Genomic DNA, 17,645 nt, shown 5'->3' with positions numbered 1-17,645 from the left:
TGAACTATTGTGATTTAACTTTATTAATATTTTAAAATATGAAAACTGTAAAACATAGTATTTATGTAAACACCTGAGGACTGTTCAAGTGGGTACAGCATCTTCATACAAACAATTTGAAAGAAGACCAAGTTTAAGTAAGAATCTTATGACATGTAAGGAATAACATTGATGAAGCTATTCTTTAAATAGTTGCATTCATGTCTAAAGTACATTTGGCTTTCTAAAAAGAAAAGGTACATTCTTGCATCTGGTGAACATTTTCTTGACATTACAGCCAATAGCTAATGGTGATAGCACCAATTCTCATAGCTCGTAAACCTTATATTTGTTACACAATGTAATAACAAAGTTATAAATTTATAACAAAATAATAGTGTTGAACATGTTTCCCTTGAAAGTTCTAACTTACAAAATAAAGCCCCCAAAGATTAGTCTGAATTAATGTATCATTCAAAGTGTAGCAGGATTAATGGCTCAGAATTAAGCAAATTAATTAGAAACATTGCATAGGATGGAGAACTTCCCTGTATGGAAACCAATCTACAGATTGTTTCTTGTCCTCTAAAAAGTAAGTTGAGAGGTACTAATGATGGCAAATAATCCATTTATATTTTACAAAATAAAACATTTCACTAATATATGGCTCATCCTACCTCTGTGGCAATACAAAATGCCATTTCAAATTTTTTTAAAAAAGATTGTGTGTATACTTCGGGTGAGAATAAAATATAAAATACTATCTATATAAAGAATAAACACATAAAATACAGTTATGCCTTTTAAAAGTTTGGACAGACGTATCTTCATAGAGAGATGCAAGCAATGAAAGTGTAGTTATAGGTCCAAACTTAGCCAAAATATGACAGTTTTAATATAATAGTTTGTTTGAAAAAAAGTAGTCAGACTTCATCCAAACCACCCTTGCGGTACAATATTTCTTGCATAAAATAACCATTCTATCTATCCTATAGTTTATCTTAAAACTGTTAAGAGCACATAATAAAAGTTTATATGCTTATTTTTTACTCTAAATCTGAATAAATAAAACATATAGAGAAATAATAGCAGAAAGGAAAATAATTTATATGGCTATTCTCTTTCTGGAAACTTGTAGAATACTGCAACATCAGACAGATAAAATACTCCAGAAAGAGATATATATGGGTACACCTTTAAATTCTCTTCTGAGGAATAATTCCCATAGATTCAATCATAGGAGTTGTCAACCCTGATAATACCTCTCTTAGCTGTTTTGGTTCTCTGTATCGAGATGAACCAGAATCAAAGGGGTTTTTTTTTTTTTCTGTTTCTTGCATGAAATATATTTGTAAACAATATAATAAAAGTAATTTTTAAAGACCTATAAAGAATGAATTTTCTATTGGACTATTCTAATACTATCTAGCAGTTAAATGGTTTTTAAAGAAGTAGACTGGACTATAACATCGTTCTACAATTCTAGCTATAATATATTTTGAGAGATACTTTCTACAAAACAAAAACGACTAAAGGGCAGAAAAATGATTCCACACTAAGAAGGCATTGGTGCCTCTAGAAGTTGGCCCAATCTAAATTTGCACAAGGATTTTTTCAATTTTCAAAGCATTTTCCTTGTTTAAGTCGGTCAATGTAGTAGCATAGCTTCACAGCCGTTCCCAGCTTCACCCCAAAGTGCTTCAGCAACACGTCACTTGTGAGTAGGAGCAGAGCCTTCCCGTCAACTTCCTATGGAGAGAAGAAACTTAACAATAATTAATAATGTTTCCATATTTTCATCAGAATGGTTAGTTCTTTATGAGAACATGTAAAGCAAACTAGAGAGCAGCTCAATGCAGATGTATATTCTCTGAATATGCATCTACTTTATGAAAACTATTAAAAATATAACTTGTACAGTGAAGCACCGTTTGGTAATGTATAAACTCATTTCAAGTTCTGAGAAAAAGGAAATTTAACATAATATCTTAAAAAATAAACTGTGTCAAACTTAATTTTAAATATATACTGTATGTTGAATAAAATACTACACGTCCATGACAAAATAGTAAAGACTATGAATAGTAAAAATGAATTTCAGATGTTCATTAACTTTCTGAGAAGGGCTGGGAAGATGAGTACGTCAACATCAGTGCAAACTGTAAATGTCTATACAATGTTGTCTTTATGATGAATGCCAATTAGTTGTCTGAAACTAATTAGATGCTAAAACTAATCACCAATTTTCTTACTATATTAAAAATCAGATATGTGGCTACTAATTTTGTTAGGACACACCGTGAAAATATCTGAATAAATAAAACATAGTCACAAAGCATTCTCCTAAAATTCCTTATCTTAATTGATCAACTTATGCTGCTGAAGCATATGATTTGGTTTTATATGTTCCAGTTAAAAAATAAAATTTTATTTACTCATTTAACACTATCTGAAAAGGTCTGAAATCCCTTATAGTACAACCTTTGTTTGGCACCTTCTATACTTTTTCTACTAAGTAAAACTCAAAATTAAAGAAACTAGAACTTACAAAACTTCGGCCTAGGATATTACTTTGTAAATGGTCTGATAATAGCAAGAGGGTATTAGCATTACAAATCATCAATAATCGAGGCAAATGGAATCAGTTGTTGAATCACTGGTTATATAAAACGAAGGCCACCCTGTTATAGCTTGTGGTTACCCCCTCCTCCTCGTGGTCCTGGTGCCCAGCTGGGAGCAGATAGGGGGAGGATCTTTGTATCTGTCATTACAAAGGGGAGGTACACCTGAGTGGCCAGGCTGACTCATCATGTCTTAAGAAGCTGAGGCAGTTTGTATTTTAGGCACTTCTACACCCACTTAAAGAACAGACCATTAGCCTACCATTTAAGGCTAACCTTGGGCAAAATAAGCTTTCTCATATATGGAAAAATCAGCTAATAGGGTTCTCCCACCATTCACACAGTATCCAACTGAAAGACCTGCACAGAGGTCATTCAAAGGCATTACAGCAGGAAAACAGGATCAAAAGATACATTACATGGCTTCTGAAGAGGTCGACAAGAGGGCATAATGCAACAGGATCTGTTTGTTTTAGAAATAGGACCACTGCTTCCACCGACCAGGTTGAAGGGTGCTTAGTGATGTTTCCTTCCGCTATGCAACCGTCATTTCCAACTGGTGACCTTGTAACTTCAATGGAGTGGGGGAAAAGAAAAAAAAGACAAATCACACTCGACCTGATCATTATCCTGAAAGAAGAGATGTTAGGTAGGGAGGAATGCTCTCTTTGTTGGAACCTTCTGTGATGTTCCTAGCAAGGAGTCAAGACTCCAACTGTAAAATCTAGTGAAAGCCTACATAAAGATGATGTGGGGATGCCTACACAAGAGTGTCCCATCTGACCTCCCCTAAATAGCAAAAGCTGGTTCAGAAGTTACATTAAAGTTTCAAAGATCACAAAACAGACTAAGTAAAGCAAGTCTTCTTTGGCCACAGGCAAATGTGGCAAAAGATCTGTCACTTGGGTAAAATTAGGTTAATCTAACCTAACCTATGACTCTCTTCAAGTATTTCAAGGAATTTCTCTCTTAATCTATCTAGATTAGGTTAATTTTACTAGCAAAATATAATGGAAATTCTCCAAATTTACAGTTTTATAATTGCTTAAATTTGTTCCTTTTAATCAATGAATCTCAATAACAACCCCATTATCTTTAAGAACCAAATTAGTACTTTTATCAAATCTTCCCCACGTATTCAATAAGGTTATTTTTAGTATCGCTTTACTTTTTAGATTCCTGTCTCTCGTGGCTTAAGTGCTAATGTGCATTTTGAAGAAAACAAGATTATTTTCTGCTGAACTAGGTCAGAAGTAACTAACATTTTATTTAATTCCTCTTTCATGTTTAATTGCATAGTAATAGAGATTTTGGTCAAAGGTTTATATGTTTAAAAAATAACTGAGATATGAGACAGTTTAACTGCTCATACTTCAGAAAGTTTTAGCTATGCTCTACACTAAGTTGTGTTGAAATTTCTTTGTGTACTGACAAGTATCCTTTTACTCACCCACAGTGTTAGACTCCCTAAAATTAGTGTGTGATGACTAAAGTGGGTTTTGTAATTAGTTAGGAAAATTTGTTTCTCCAACCAGGACCATCAACACAATTTGATCTTTTTGTGTGTGTGAATTAGCCAAAAACATACCCTTTCTTCCCTACCATCTGGGCTCTTGCCATATCAGGAGTGTTTTTTATTTATCTAGGGAAAGGGTAAATAAAAATAGAAGATTTGGAAAAGCACAATGGGGCAGAGTTCTAGAAGTGCTACTCAGCAGCTCTGTGATCGTGGGGATGGCATAATAAATGTGCCAAAACCATGGGGTCATTATGAGTATAAGTGGAGAAGAGGCATGTCAGTTGATTGGCACAGTGCCTTGCACATAATATGCATTCAATAAATGTTAGTCATCATTCTGAATATCACCTAAAACCAGCCCTCAAAATAGGAAACGAACAGCTTCCACTAGTTTGCATCAAGGATGTTGATAAATATAGGTCAAATAGTGCTACTTGTAAATATGGCATTTCAAACTCACCAAAACCAGAAGGGAAGCAGAGAGATGATCCAGTATACCTATTCTCCATCAAAGCTGAGTAACTCGTCATCTCAGGGGCATGTACCAAATTGGGCTCTCCCTGGGCCAGCATACCTGAAGGTGATACTGCAGAAGCATGGTCAGTTGAGTAAGTGTTGTGGATGCTGTCAGCCCGAGGGTTGCCAAGGCAGAGCCCTGAAGAAGAACCATACATTGCACCATCAGATGCATAATACGACTGATAATTATGCTCACAGAAATCTGAGGGATGCACTGGACTCGGAGTGCGGCTGAGGATCGGGTCCTCCTCCGGCTCAGCTCGCTGGTATTCTTCCATGCAAAAGGGTGGCCTTGGAAGGTTGCTCGGGGAATTATTCTCACGCCTTGACACTGGTAAAGTGGGGCTGTAACTTTGAGGGTAGGAGAATGTCTCGTAAACCTCATTTTTCTTCATTTTCTGGAGTTTAAGCTTTTTAACAAGCCGGTAAGAATGCTTTTTATATCCAGATCGCTTCTGAAATCACACAAACACAGCATAAACCAACAGTGAGTAAAAAAAGTAAATAAAATTAGTAGCAAATACATTAATACTTATTTTCCATGCAACATTGCTTTACATTAAAAATAAATGGTCCCTTTTGATTATATAATTCTTCAATCCTACATTTTAATTGTATTTTACACATTATAATTACAAACATAAAAATAGGCAGCATCATAAATTATCAAACCTAAACTTCAGCGTTCTCCCAACAGAGTTTAGTCTCCATCTACTGCTACAAGTATAGACATGCCTTGTTAATCTCACACAGATACTGGTACTCTCTCACTTCTAGCTCATTGGCATCTTTACAAACCAGAGGTTTATCACAGTTGTAAAAATGTTTTTTATAACACTTACACGATTTGTCCACAGGGATCTCGCATAGAAACGTTGGATTTTTGAAACCTTTCTACGAATCACATCAGTCTTCTTATCCAGGTTTTGCAGAGCATCATATATAACCTATTATAATACAATGTAGTCATATAATTGGTATACAATGTAAAATATAATTTTTTATTTCAAAGAAAAGTAACATGAAAATACCATTAAGTCAAATGTTAACTGCTAGACACAACAAAAGTTCTCAAGCCATCAGAAATGTCTTGCTCCTATTCAAGGCCTGGATGTAGGTGACACAGAGCCAACAGGCTGAGCTAGAGTAGTCCCCTCCCCTGCTCTACTCCATGTAGGAATTGAGGAAGCTCTAATGCTGGTGAATGAATGTCCCACAATGCCTCTATGCTAGCACATTGATGATGAAGACACTGCACATCAAGGAAGGTGCTATTTTAGGAAAGAAATCTGCTAAAAGAACAAAGACTCACTTTATGATATACATATGTAACATATATGTTCATATATGTACAAATATGAAGTCTATATTATATACAGACAGTGAGTGTTCCACTCCAGAAAGAACACTGAACCAAATATAACAGATGTGACTTTTGGCTTCAAAGTATTTTTAAATCACGCAGTCAGCAATTAATCTTACAAAACCGTTAAGTACACATCTCTTATGCGCCAATCGAACACATAGGAGACTGATAAAAGTCTGAGAATTCTTCTTGAAATACACAGAGACTTTGGGCAAAGAAAAATACACTTAAGCAAAGGGCCAGAAACATTGCAATCAAGCACATAGGAGGCTGATAAAAATCTGAGAATTCTTCTTGAAATACACAGAAACTTTGGGCAAAGAAAAATACACTTAAACAAAGGGCCAGAAACATTTCCTCATTCATTCATTCATTCATTCACTCATTCAACTAAACCTTTATTGATGGCCTACCACCTGGCAGAACTACTTTGCTAGGTATTGAGAACATGGACCGAAAAAAAAAGCTCCTGGCCGGGTGTGGTGGCTCATGCCTGTAATCCCAGCACTTTGGGAGGCTAAGGCAGGTGAATCGCTTGAGCTCAGGAGTTGGAGACAAGCCTAGGCAACATGGCGAAACCCCCGTCTCTACCAAAAATACACAAAATCAGCCAAGCGTGGTGGTGCATGCCTGTAGTCCATGCTACTAGGAAGGCTGAGGTGGGAGAATCACCTGAGCCTGGGAAGTTGTGGCTGCAGTGAGCCATGACTGCGCCACTGCACTCCAGCCTGTCCTAGAGGAACTACCATCTCAGCTGGGAGAGAGACAAGTAAAAAGAGGATTCCAGTAGACAAAGTGATAAACAGCCTGGAACAGTGGTTTGCAAAGTGTGGTCCACGGACTGGTAGCATCAACATCACCTGTAAGCTCATCAGAAATGCCAAATGCCAGGCTGTACCCCAGACCTATGGAACCTGGAACTCTGAGAGTGGGGGCAGTGGTCTATGGTTTCACAAGCCCCCCAGGTGATTCTGATGGCCCTAGTGAGAACCACAGGGCTGCGGCACTGAGATAAACAGTGCAGCTCTTGGGGAACATGGTTGGGGTCAAATACTACAGTCCAGCCACTTATTGGCTGTGTGACCCAGGGCAAGTTACTTAACCTCTCTGTGCTTCAGTGTCCTCATGTAGGGAATCAGGATGAAAAGCTCTCTCAGGGTTCTCTCGAGGACGAGAACCTTGCTATAGTATTAGGTTAATACTAACAGTAACAGCACTACACTACGCCCGGTCCAACAGTGCTCAGTGGTCTCTTCATGTTACTATTGTTATTACCAGTGGCGTGACACAGGTGGGAACAGGAGGCTAAGCCTGCACAGAAAAGCAGTCCTAACCCAGGCTGCAGTCACGGAGACCTTTTCAGAGGAGGTGAGGTCTGAAGTGAGAATTAAAACATGAGAAGGCCCTCGCCAGGTGAGGATGCATGGAAGGGCTTACAGCATAGAAGGAACAGCAGGTTCATAAATACCCAGAGAGAAAAACAGGAAGCCAGGTGTGGAGACAGCAAGTATGAATGACATTCCAGGAGTGGGGCTGTCACAGGAAGAAGAGAGTGAGGATGACAGGAAAGGAGGGATGGGAAGCAAGAGAAGTGGCTTCTCCAAGATGTGGGAGAACTCGTAGAGGGGAAGGAGGGACAGGGACTGGAGCCAGAGGAGAGAGAGGGGGATGCCTGATGGGGGGCAGCTCTGAGTTCAGGGAGGGGACTAGATGCAGAAAACAGCAAGGGTGTCAGCCCTGGTCACTAGAATGGCCGGGAAGGGGTCAGAAGAAGGGCAGGGATGAGGGCAGTTGGTTGGCTGTGGGGACAGTTATGAGGACTCGGAGGAGAGGACTGCCCCAGGTGCTCCACTATCTCCACGAGTGAAGAGGCAGGACTAGGGAGCTGAGGTAGGCAGGGGATGGCGAGGTCTTCCTCTGCTCCCAGCCTAAGCAGGATGGAGACGGACTCAAGAGGGAACTGGGATGAAAGAACAAGGCAGGCTGGAGCGCCACCTCTGTGATCTAGAACGGGTAGGGGAAGAAAGAGCCAGCCCCTTGGCAGCAATGGAGAGGGGCCCTTGGGGCCATTTCAGGCTGACCATGGCCCTGGACACCTCCCCCCACAGATGCTACCTCCCACCTCAGCGTATAAGCTGACCTAGACCATGACCTAGCAGTGCATGGGGAGGCAGGCTGGGGAGAACCTGCTCCCTCCCTTCCCAGCTCGCCTCTGTACCCACTTCCCCCCAAGACTGCATGTGTCCCTTGGAAGCACTCCACTTCTGTTCTCCTCCATGATCATGATAAACACCCAAACAATTTTACTTTCCAAAGTATGTTAGCTCATTCCATTCAAGAAACCTTATATATGGTAAGAAACATTATACATATATATATATATATATATATACACCTTCATTACCTCTGGGGTATGCAACTCACAAAATTCCCAGTAATCACATCTCTACCAACATGGTGATTCTTAAAACAACTCCTCAAAACTACCTTAGGTATGTTTCTTTACTAAACCTTGATGGGCTGCCACTTTGTTTCCATTGAGATATCTTGATGTGCATTTAGGCACATACTAAATTTCATCCAAATCAGTCAATTTCCTTTAAGGATTTTGTAGGGGAAACTAATTCAATACTGAGCAATGTAGATGAAAGAGACATAACTACATTTGGTTGGTAATGGGCTTTTTAAAAAGCTATTAAATCTACATGTTGCTATTCAGGAAATGTGGTTCTAACTATAAATTGTTTTAAAAAATCATCACAATGGGATGATAATCATAAATAAATTGATAGGCAAAATTTCAATTAATTGTACACTTTCCCTTTATGTGAGATAAAGAGAATTTTTGCTTAACATTTTAGAAAACTACATTGAAGAGACAGAACTTCCATACCTGGCAATGAAGAAGGACATCATTAACTGTCCTCAGTTGCTCTTCAGTATTACACGATGCGTCAGATACAATATTCGGTTCCTGCTAATATTTTAAAAGTAGTTAATGATTTATTTCTGTAACAGCCAAACTGAACACTGGGGGCAGGGGGGAGCTATATTTATTTATTTAAATTGTTTTTATTTATCACCAACTTTTCAAGGGGTTTCAGAAGTCTTAAATTAAGCAGAGATTTTTAAAATTCACATTAATATGAGAATGAAAAACTGACAATTGAGAAAGGGGGCAAGAAAAGAATTTATTATATCAGAAGAATCCAGTTTTAGAGTTTTATACTGAAAGTGAGTACAAAACTGCTCTTAATTTTCTACTATATAAGAAAAAGGGGAAAGTAAATTGGTTAAGTGCTCATTCTCTGATGAAAGCAAGCATACAAATTCAGGGGAGAGATATTTTCTTGAGTGTGAGTTTACAGGAACTCCATAGTATATGAGGAATTTACATCTTTTCCTTTAAAACAGCAAATGTTAATATATTTGGCAATTAGCAATTAACATACTTTATTGACAAATTCAGGTTTTGTTTCATACGCATAAAGAATAGTGTTGTCATCTTCATCATAAGTAGGTATTCTTGTTTTTACCTGAGGAAGATTTATCAACAAATTAAAAGGGAAGATGAAAGACAGAACTAAAAGAAAAGTTGAGGGTTTAATTTCACTTTCAAGAGGCTGTTACAAAGGCCTATTTGTGATATCAAAGGACCTTTGCTCATTGTAAATACTATGACTACATGAAAAGATGTATTTGCAGAACTGTGTTCTCATTAACCCAACTACACTTAAGACAACAGTTTTCACTGAGCTTAACCCTTTATATGCTTCATGGTAGAAAGACTAGTCCTTCAGCACCAGAAATACTTTAAAAGCAAATATTTCTAACCATGAACAAAGAAATAAATGTTACATGTTTTTTGATTTCTAAATAATCCAACAGTGCCCCTCTGTGGACAAGACAGAAAACATTTGAGCACCTATTTTTCTTGATACATTAATCTCTAAAGTACCTTAAAACTTTAAAAAATAAGACAGGGTATAAATAAGTAAGGAGTAAATAGCCATTACACTTCAGTATAATAACTCTTCATTCTAAGAATGAATTATGAACTATGGGAATAATTTTATAATAAACATACTTGGTAGCTATGTATGTTTTTGTTTCAAAATACATGATAGAAATCACAAAAACATATGGAATTGGGTTACAGTTCAGTACTTTTAAAAATATACTATCTTACCCTTGTATAGTGCCTTATGCTTTTCAAAGTGCTTTTACATAGTTATGTCAGAGAAAAATGACTCTTGGTAGGCAGTTAACATTATCTCCAAAGATTTTTGAAAAACATTAGGACTGACAGTAGTTAAGAGAATTGCCTAGACTACTTAGGTAGCATTAATATCTATGTCCTTATGTGACTAAAAAAAAAGGTGTTTTCTGTTAAGCCAAATTATTTATAGTTTAATAATCTACATACTGATTCAACTTGAAGGATTAAGAAATATAGAAGAATATAACAGAAATGTAAAAACAGCACAACCACTTTGAAAAACTGTATGGCAGATTCTCACAGAGTTAAATTCACATGAACTCCATGACCTAGTAATTCAACTTCTGTCTGTTCACCCAAAAGAAATTTAAGTGTGTGTTCACAAAGAAACTTGTACACAAATTGTCACAAGAGCTTTATATATTACTGTTAAAATATATAACAAAAATTTACTTATGATCTATGCATTTCACTGTATAAAATTAAACTAAATTTAGAGTAGAAGTATAGCACAGTAAAAAGAACAAAGACAGATTTTCAATTTGAATACAAACCACATCGATTTCACTGGAGCTGTCAGACATCATTTTTGTGCAACAGGAGAAACTCCACTTCCTCTGAGTTGGACCTAATTATTTTTAAACTTGCTGGAGGGTTTATTTGTGATACTGCTTAGTCACCTAAGAGTGGTAAACCTCTACTCCTGAAAAGCAACGCATAAAAAAGTTACTTCATACACTTACTACCTTAATAATATGGATATACTCTCAGAATGCTAACTCAAATAGAATTGGACTTTGGGTTGAATTTTAGAGAGTGACAAAACCAGAATTCTTCCATGGCCAATTTAGAATAAATCTTTCAAAACTGAAGGGCCATATTGCTCATGACTAGAAATAAGAATCAAATCAAACACAATTACAAACTGTGAAGTGACTGCTTAGTAACTTAAAGCCTACAGAGTAAATGCTGGAAACAAATGAACAAGAGAACGCAAGGGCTAACTGCTTTTGTAAAGGAGCTCCAAAAGGCTCTTGACTAAGGAGAAAGCATTGTCTCCAAAATGTAAGCCAGGAGTCTATTCTGGATTGGGTTCCCCCCGACTATGTGGGCTGGGCGGACCACAAGAGACACCACCTCCTCATCCACCAGGTTTCGAACACCAGTTGAGATGATCTCTAAGGTCCATTTCAACTTTCAAGTTAGGATTGCCTTATTAAATTTTATATTAAACCTAAATAAGTGGATGTGAAAGGTAAGCCAAACAATCTAAAATTAGGAAGGTTTGGTTATGGCTCTGAGTCACTTTACTATGGAACTAGAAAACTGGCTGCAAGAGTATCGGATTATATCTTGTACTAGAAATTTGCTTTGAATGTCTGCATCACAGTTACTGGGAAGGGTACGTTAATGAAAGAGCTACCCTATCCTTTCTGAACCAGAGCAGTAATGAGAGGCACAATTAAGAGATTCAGGTTTCATCTCTTTCCTGTTTCCCTTTCATTCTATAGTGGAGATACTAATGACCATGAACCCAAAAGACAGAAATCAAAAGGGATAAAGAAGATGGGAGAACTAACTCGAGTTAGATAAACGCAGACTAATGTTGCATAGAAGTATCAAGTTATAAAATACCTCTAATTGGGGCTGTAACTTCAATCAAATTTCACTTTTTAAACTATTTGAGTTTTCTGACCATAAAACTTATACAGGCTATCAGTAATTAAATTGTGGTATATTTATATAAAGGAACTTCGCAGCAATAAGAATAAACCAACTACTGCTGTACACAGCAAGGCCGAATCTCACAACCATAACCTTGGGTTTAAAAACAGCCAGACACAAAAGAGTACAGTATATGACTCAATTGATATTAAACTCAAAAACAGGCAAAACTAACCTGTGGTGGAAAGAGTCTTTCCAAACCAGTACTTTTAGGTCTACTGTAGTTACTGTAACGACTTCTTAGTGTTCTATCTTGTAAATATGCCATGATTTATTAAACACAGCCCCCAATTCATAGATATTCAAGTTACTTCTAAAGTTTTGCTCTTATAAAGAACACTGCAGAACAGTCTTGCACCTGTGCAAGTAGTTCTATGGGATAAATTCCTAGAGGTAGAAACAATGGATAGGTCTCCACGTTTGAAAATTCTCCTCTACTTCTTCCCACTAAGGAGGGCTGTTGGGGTCAGCCAGATGTTCCAAAATAAACTAAGGTAGTATCCTGCTGGTCCTGCATGTAGTTTTAAAACCAGGACAGATAATACATAGTACCAAATAGCTTCTTGGCATCAGATGACTAAGTGACTTTTCTCTTTTGATCTACTGATGCAACATATTAATACATTTCTTAATGTTCTTGGGGTGAGGGGTCCAGCTGATTATAAACAACAACATTCAATTTCTTGGTGTTTTATTTAGAAATTGTTTGCATCTCTATTTCTAAGATCTTACATTGGTGAGATGGTATATTTCTCACAATTAATGAATCAGTATTGTATTGCTACATTATTAACACTTGGTATCAAAATTGCTCTGCAAAATTAGCTGGGAAGCCTTTCATCTCTCTCTATACTCTAAAAAAGTTTACATCGCACGACAATTTTTGTGCTCAAAGGGCTGAATTTATAAAAAAAAAACTCTCTGGGTCCAGTTTTTATAACATTTTCTAAGTTCCTCCATGGTTGATGATCTAGTCAAATTATCCTACTTTTTCTTGAGTTGTTTTGACAAATTATTTTTATCCAGAAGGATAATCATTTCATCATAATTACAGAATTTTTAGCAAAACCACAGTTTAAAATTATTATTTCTAATTTAATTTGTACTTTCTTTTGATTCTTTGATTAGGTATTCTATCTTGCTAAATTACTGACAACCCTGTGGGATAGGTTCTATTACTGTCCTCATTTTCCTTATGAGGAAACTGAAGCAAAGAACGTTTACTAGAGGTGTCCAAGGGAGGGAATATAGTCATGGGTTCTTAGTTTGTTTCTGGTTGGGCCAGTAAAGCCCCTTCCTCATCCCTCTTTTCCACTTATCCCTAGAGACAGAAACTAAAAAGCATAGCTTCAGGCTGCCGAAAGCCTAAAACAAAACAAAACAGAACAACAACAATGACGACAACAACAAAATAAGGCGGGTTGGACAAGCTTGATTTAAGTAATTTGCCCAGGTCCCATTGCTAGTAAATGGTGCAGTCTACCACCACACTCTATGCACTTTACTTCATTATTAAAATCACCTGGTATACCTTTGCTACCAATAACACAGTAAAATCCAAACTCCTACCATGGCCTGCAAGGTCCTTCCATAATCAGGACCCCGCCCACTGCGCAGAGGTCACTTCTTACCACTTGCCCCTTTACTCTAAGCCAGGGGTCCCCAACCCCTGGGCAACCGCCTGGTACTGGTCCTTGGCCTGTTAGGAGCACAGCAGGAGCTAGCAAGGATTATCGCCTGAGCTCCGCCTCCTGTCAGATGAGCTGCAGTATTAGATTCTCACAGGAGCACAAACCCTATTGTGAACTGCACATGCGAGGGATCTAGGTTGCACTCTCCTTATGAAACAGTTTCATTAGGAAACCATACCCCGCTAGCACTCCCCCGTCCCTGCATCTGTGGAAAAATTGTCTTCCACAAAACCAAAACCGGTTCCTGGTGCCAAAAAGGCTGGGGACAGCAGTTCTAAGCCTGAAATATTTACTATGTAGCCTGTTTCAGGCAAGTTTGCAGACAATGGTTACAAGCTCTTACATCCAGAGAACAGAGAACTCCCTATTTGGATTAATAACAATGTTGTCAAAATTTGGCTGTAGTTAGACACAGGAGCACTGTGCAGTGAGTCCACCACTGGACTCCCAACATGTTTACATCTCTGGTACATATACAAATCAACACCAATCTTTCACTCTTTGAGCTTCTCGCTCCTGTTATGCCCTCCGTCCATAATACCCTGTTGTGTCTCCGCCTAGGAGAATCTATTCAACTTCAAGGCTTACTTCAAGTTTCACCTCCAAAAAGCAAGGGCACCATGCCAATGATCATCCCATGTGGATGTGACACGGCTTTCCCTGAACTACAATAACACTCACACTTTAATACTTCTACGGCAACTGTCACACATATCTGGTTACATGAGAGGCAGCATCAAACAGCATTAAGACCTTAGGCTTGTGGTCAGAATACCTGGGTTTGGGTCCCACCTCCCCTACATACTAGCTGTGTAAGTAAGTTGAACAACTTACTTAAATTCTTTTTTTTTTTTTTGTCTGTAAAATGGGAATGATAATAGCACATACCTCATGGAATTGTGAGGATTAAATTAATACATGTCAAGTGCTTAGAGTAATGCATGGCAAAGATAGCAAGGGCTTTTGAGTATTGACCGCATCTATCCAACAGAACTATTTCTCAAGGAGCACATAGACAACAAGCCTGGGTGATAACGTCATTTTCATTCACATTGCACCTGAAGTGAATTTTTATGTCTTTTAGGTACCAGGGTATGATGCAAGGAGCTGGGCTTTAGTTATAAACACTTGAATCCAAGTCCAAATTGCCAAATTTGCCGTTTCACTTTAGGCAAATATTTCACCTCTCTGTGCCTCAAATTTTCTAACCTGTAAAGTTGGAATAATATCTACTTCACAGGGCTATTTAGGCCAAAAATTACACAGTTAAACTCTCAGCATCATGCCTGGTTCATAGTAGACACACCATAAATTTTAATTCCTTTTCACTTCTTCCCATAAGGCAAACAATTACAGCTTTACAACATTGTCTTAGAGCCCAACCATGACTAGAATGTGCAAAATTAATTTCTTTTTTAAATCTCAAATCCCACAAAATGAGTTTACTTAAAATGAAACTCATTTATATTTACCACAGAAATCTAAATTTTTTTTTTTTTTTTTTTTTTTTTTGAGACAGAGTCTTACTCTGTCACCCAGGCTGGAGTGCAGTGGCATGATCTCGGCTTACTGCAACCTCTGCCTCCCGGGTTAAAGCAATTCTCCTCCCTCAGCCTCCCGAGTAGTTAGCGTAACAGGCTTGCACCACCATGCCCAGTTAATTTTTGTACTTTTAGTAAAGACTGGGTTTCACCATGTTGGCCAGGCTGGTCCCGAACTTCTGACCTCAAGTGATCTGCCCACCTCGGCCTCCCAAAGTGCTGGGATTACAGGTGTGAGCCACTGCGCCTGGCCAACTCTTGATAACACCATAAATTTAAGTTCCTTTTCACTTTTTCCCACAAGATAAATTACAGCTTTACAACATTTTCTCAGAGCCCAACCATGACTAGATTCTACAAAATTAATTTCACTTTTAAACCTCAAATTCCACAAAAATGAGTTTAAAGGAAACTCATTTATATTTATCCCGGAAATCTAAACTCTTGATAATACCACACATTTTAGTTTCTTCTCAGTTCTTCCCACAAGATAAATAATTTCAGCTTTACAACATTTTCTCAGAGCCCAACCATGACTACATTGTGCAAAATGAATTAATTTCACTTTTAAATCTCAAATCCCGTAAAAATGAGTTTACTTAAAATGAAACTCACTTGCATTTACCACAGAAATTTAAACTCTTGATTACACCATATACCTTAATTCCTTTTCACTTCTTTCCATAAGATAAATCACAACTTTACAACATTTTCTGAGCCCAACCATGACTAGATTGTGCGAAATTAATTAATTTCACTTTTAAATCTCAAATCCCATAAAAATGAGTTTACTTAAAATGAAACTCACTTGTATTTACCACAGAAATTTAAACTATTCATTACACCATACACTTTAGTTCCTTTTCACTTCGTCCCACAAGATTAATTACAGCTTTACAACATTTTCTCAGAGCCCAAGGCTAGATTGTGCAAAATTAATTAATTTCACTTTCAAATCTCAAATCTCGTAAAATGAGTTTACTTAAAATGAAACTCACTTATATTTACCACAGAAATCTAAACTCTTGATAACATAAGAACAAGAGGCCGTCTGATTTTCTAAAAGACTTTTTTTAGACATTAAAGACATTTTCAAAAGTCGTAAATATTCGCTCCGGAGGCGCCAGGCTTTCACCTGCCATTAATTCATCAGATAAGGCACAGCTCTCAATGAGGCGCCACTCCCACCGGGACCACTTTGAGGAACACACAGCAAAACGCTCTGTTTGTTTTAAGAACAATCACTTTCTAAACCTTCCTGCGGGACTCTCAAAGGCAGCCCTTCCTTTGTCGCCAGAACCGCATCCCATCGCCCAGCACTTGCCGCAGGCCGGACAAGTGAGGCCCAAAAGGGCACCCAGCCCACGCCCCGCTTTAGAAAACACCGCGCGGCAAAGCTGCTTGGAAAATCGCTATCTTTTAGTCAACCTGAAGCCAGTTTGCCGCACTCGGGGAGAGCCGGGGAGAGGAGGGAGGGACGCGATCCGCCACCAACCAAATCAGGGCCTTTCCTGTTAACGACCACGCGGCAAGGGGGCCGGGCCCTCGCACGCCTCGACGGCCTCCCCCACTCCAAAGGGACTCCGATTTCGCAGGATCTCCCGACTCTGCTCCCAACACCCTACGTGTTTCTCTTCCTCCTCATTTACGTATTTACAATAAAACAGCGAAGCTGCACAGTCTGTCTCTAAATCAAACGCGGTTCCATCAAAGCCTCAGACTCTATGTCTCAACCGCAAAAGGTCTGACAGGAAATCAACTCGGGAGTTTGTCAATTCTTTAAACTCAAAGCTCTGTTAACGAAATCTGGATCCTTCCTCGCTCCCCACCTGCCTCCCCTGACAGGAGAATGACTGTAAAAGGATCCTGTCGTCCCCGAAAGTCAGCACCAAGCACTTCACAAATTGTCAAATCTCAAAAGCTCACACGCGCGGGCACTCCCGAAAGGCTGTGGGGACCACCCAAAGCACCCCCCTCCACACCGCGGCTGAAATTGGAGGCTGCGAAGTCAAGACTCGCTCTTCCCCGCAAAGCAAACCCTCTCTCCTCAGGAGAGCCCCGGCCCCTAAGCCAAATCGTGTATTCCCGTGACGGGAAAGCTCAAGGTGAGGAAAAAGTACGACTGGACAGACCTATTTTAGTGACAGAGCCTGTCACGCCGGCCTCCGGAGGTCGCGGTAAAACTGCTCGCAGTAGTCCTGCCTCTCCGATGGGCGACAGCTGTGACCGTTAGGCCACTCGACGCTTCGGAAAGGTCCTGGCACCGGAAACCGGGCCTGGTCACGCGCACGCGAGACCGGTGATGCCCTGACCCCTGAGTGGATCAGAGAGCTCCCGCGACGCCGAGTTCCCACACTCGCGGTTGGCGGGGGGGGGGGGGGGCGGGGGGGCGGGACTACCCGCTGACCAATCGGAGTCTGGCCACTGACAGGCGTCACCGTTGATCGGCCAATCCGCGGGTGCTC

General features: G+C 39.0%; 1 protein-coding gene across 12 annotated transcripts; it reads right to left on the bottom strand.

Moving 5' to 3' along the window:
• Positions 1 to 17,559, bottom strand: SCML1 (Scm polycomb group protein like 1). 12 transcript variants are annotated; one of them, XM_054676191.2, is made up of 9 exons: positions 17,313 to 17,559; positions 10,778 to 10,926; positions 9,457 to 9,540; positions 8,898 to 8,981; positions 5,481 to 5,585; positions 4,835 to 5,093; positions 4,580 to 4,705; positions 3,020 to 3,171; positions 1 to 1,728 (listed from the first exon to the last, which is right to left on the bottom strand). In XM_054676191.2, the coding sequence occupies exons 2-9, from the start codon at positions 10,808 to 10,810 to the stop codon at positions 1,594 to 1,596; spliced, it is 978 nt and encodes a 325-aa protein (XP_054532166.1). In that variant the 5' UTR covers positions 10,811 to 10,926; positions 17,313 to 17,559; the 3' UTR covers positions 1 to 1,593.
• Between the last annotated feature and the right edge of the window lie 86 nt (positions 17,560 to 17,645).

The sequence above is a fragment of the Pan troglodytes genome, chromosome X (genome assembly GCF_028858775.2).
Source record: "Pan troglodytes isolate AG18354 chromosome X, NHGRI_mPanTro3-v2.0_pri, whole genome shotgun sequence".
NCBI lineage: Eukaryota > Metazoa > Chordata > Mammalia > Primates > Hominidae > Pan > Pan troglodytes.
This window is presented reverse-complemented; position numbering and strand designations above follow the sequence as displayed.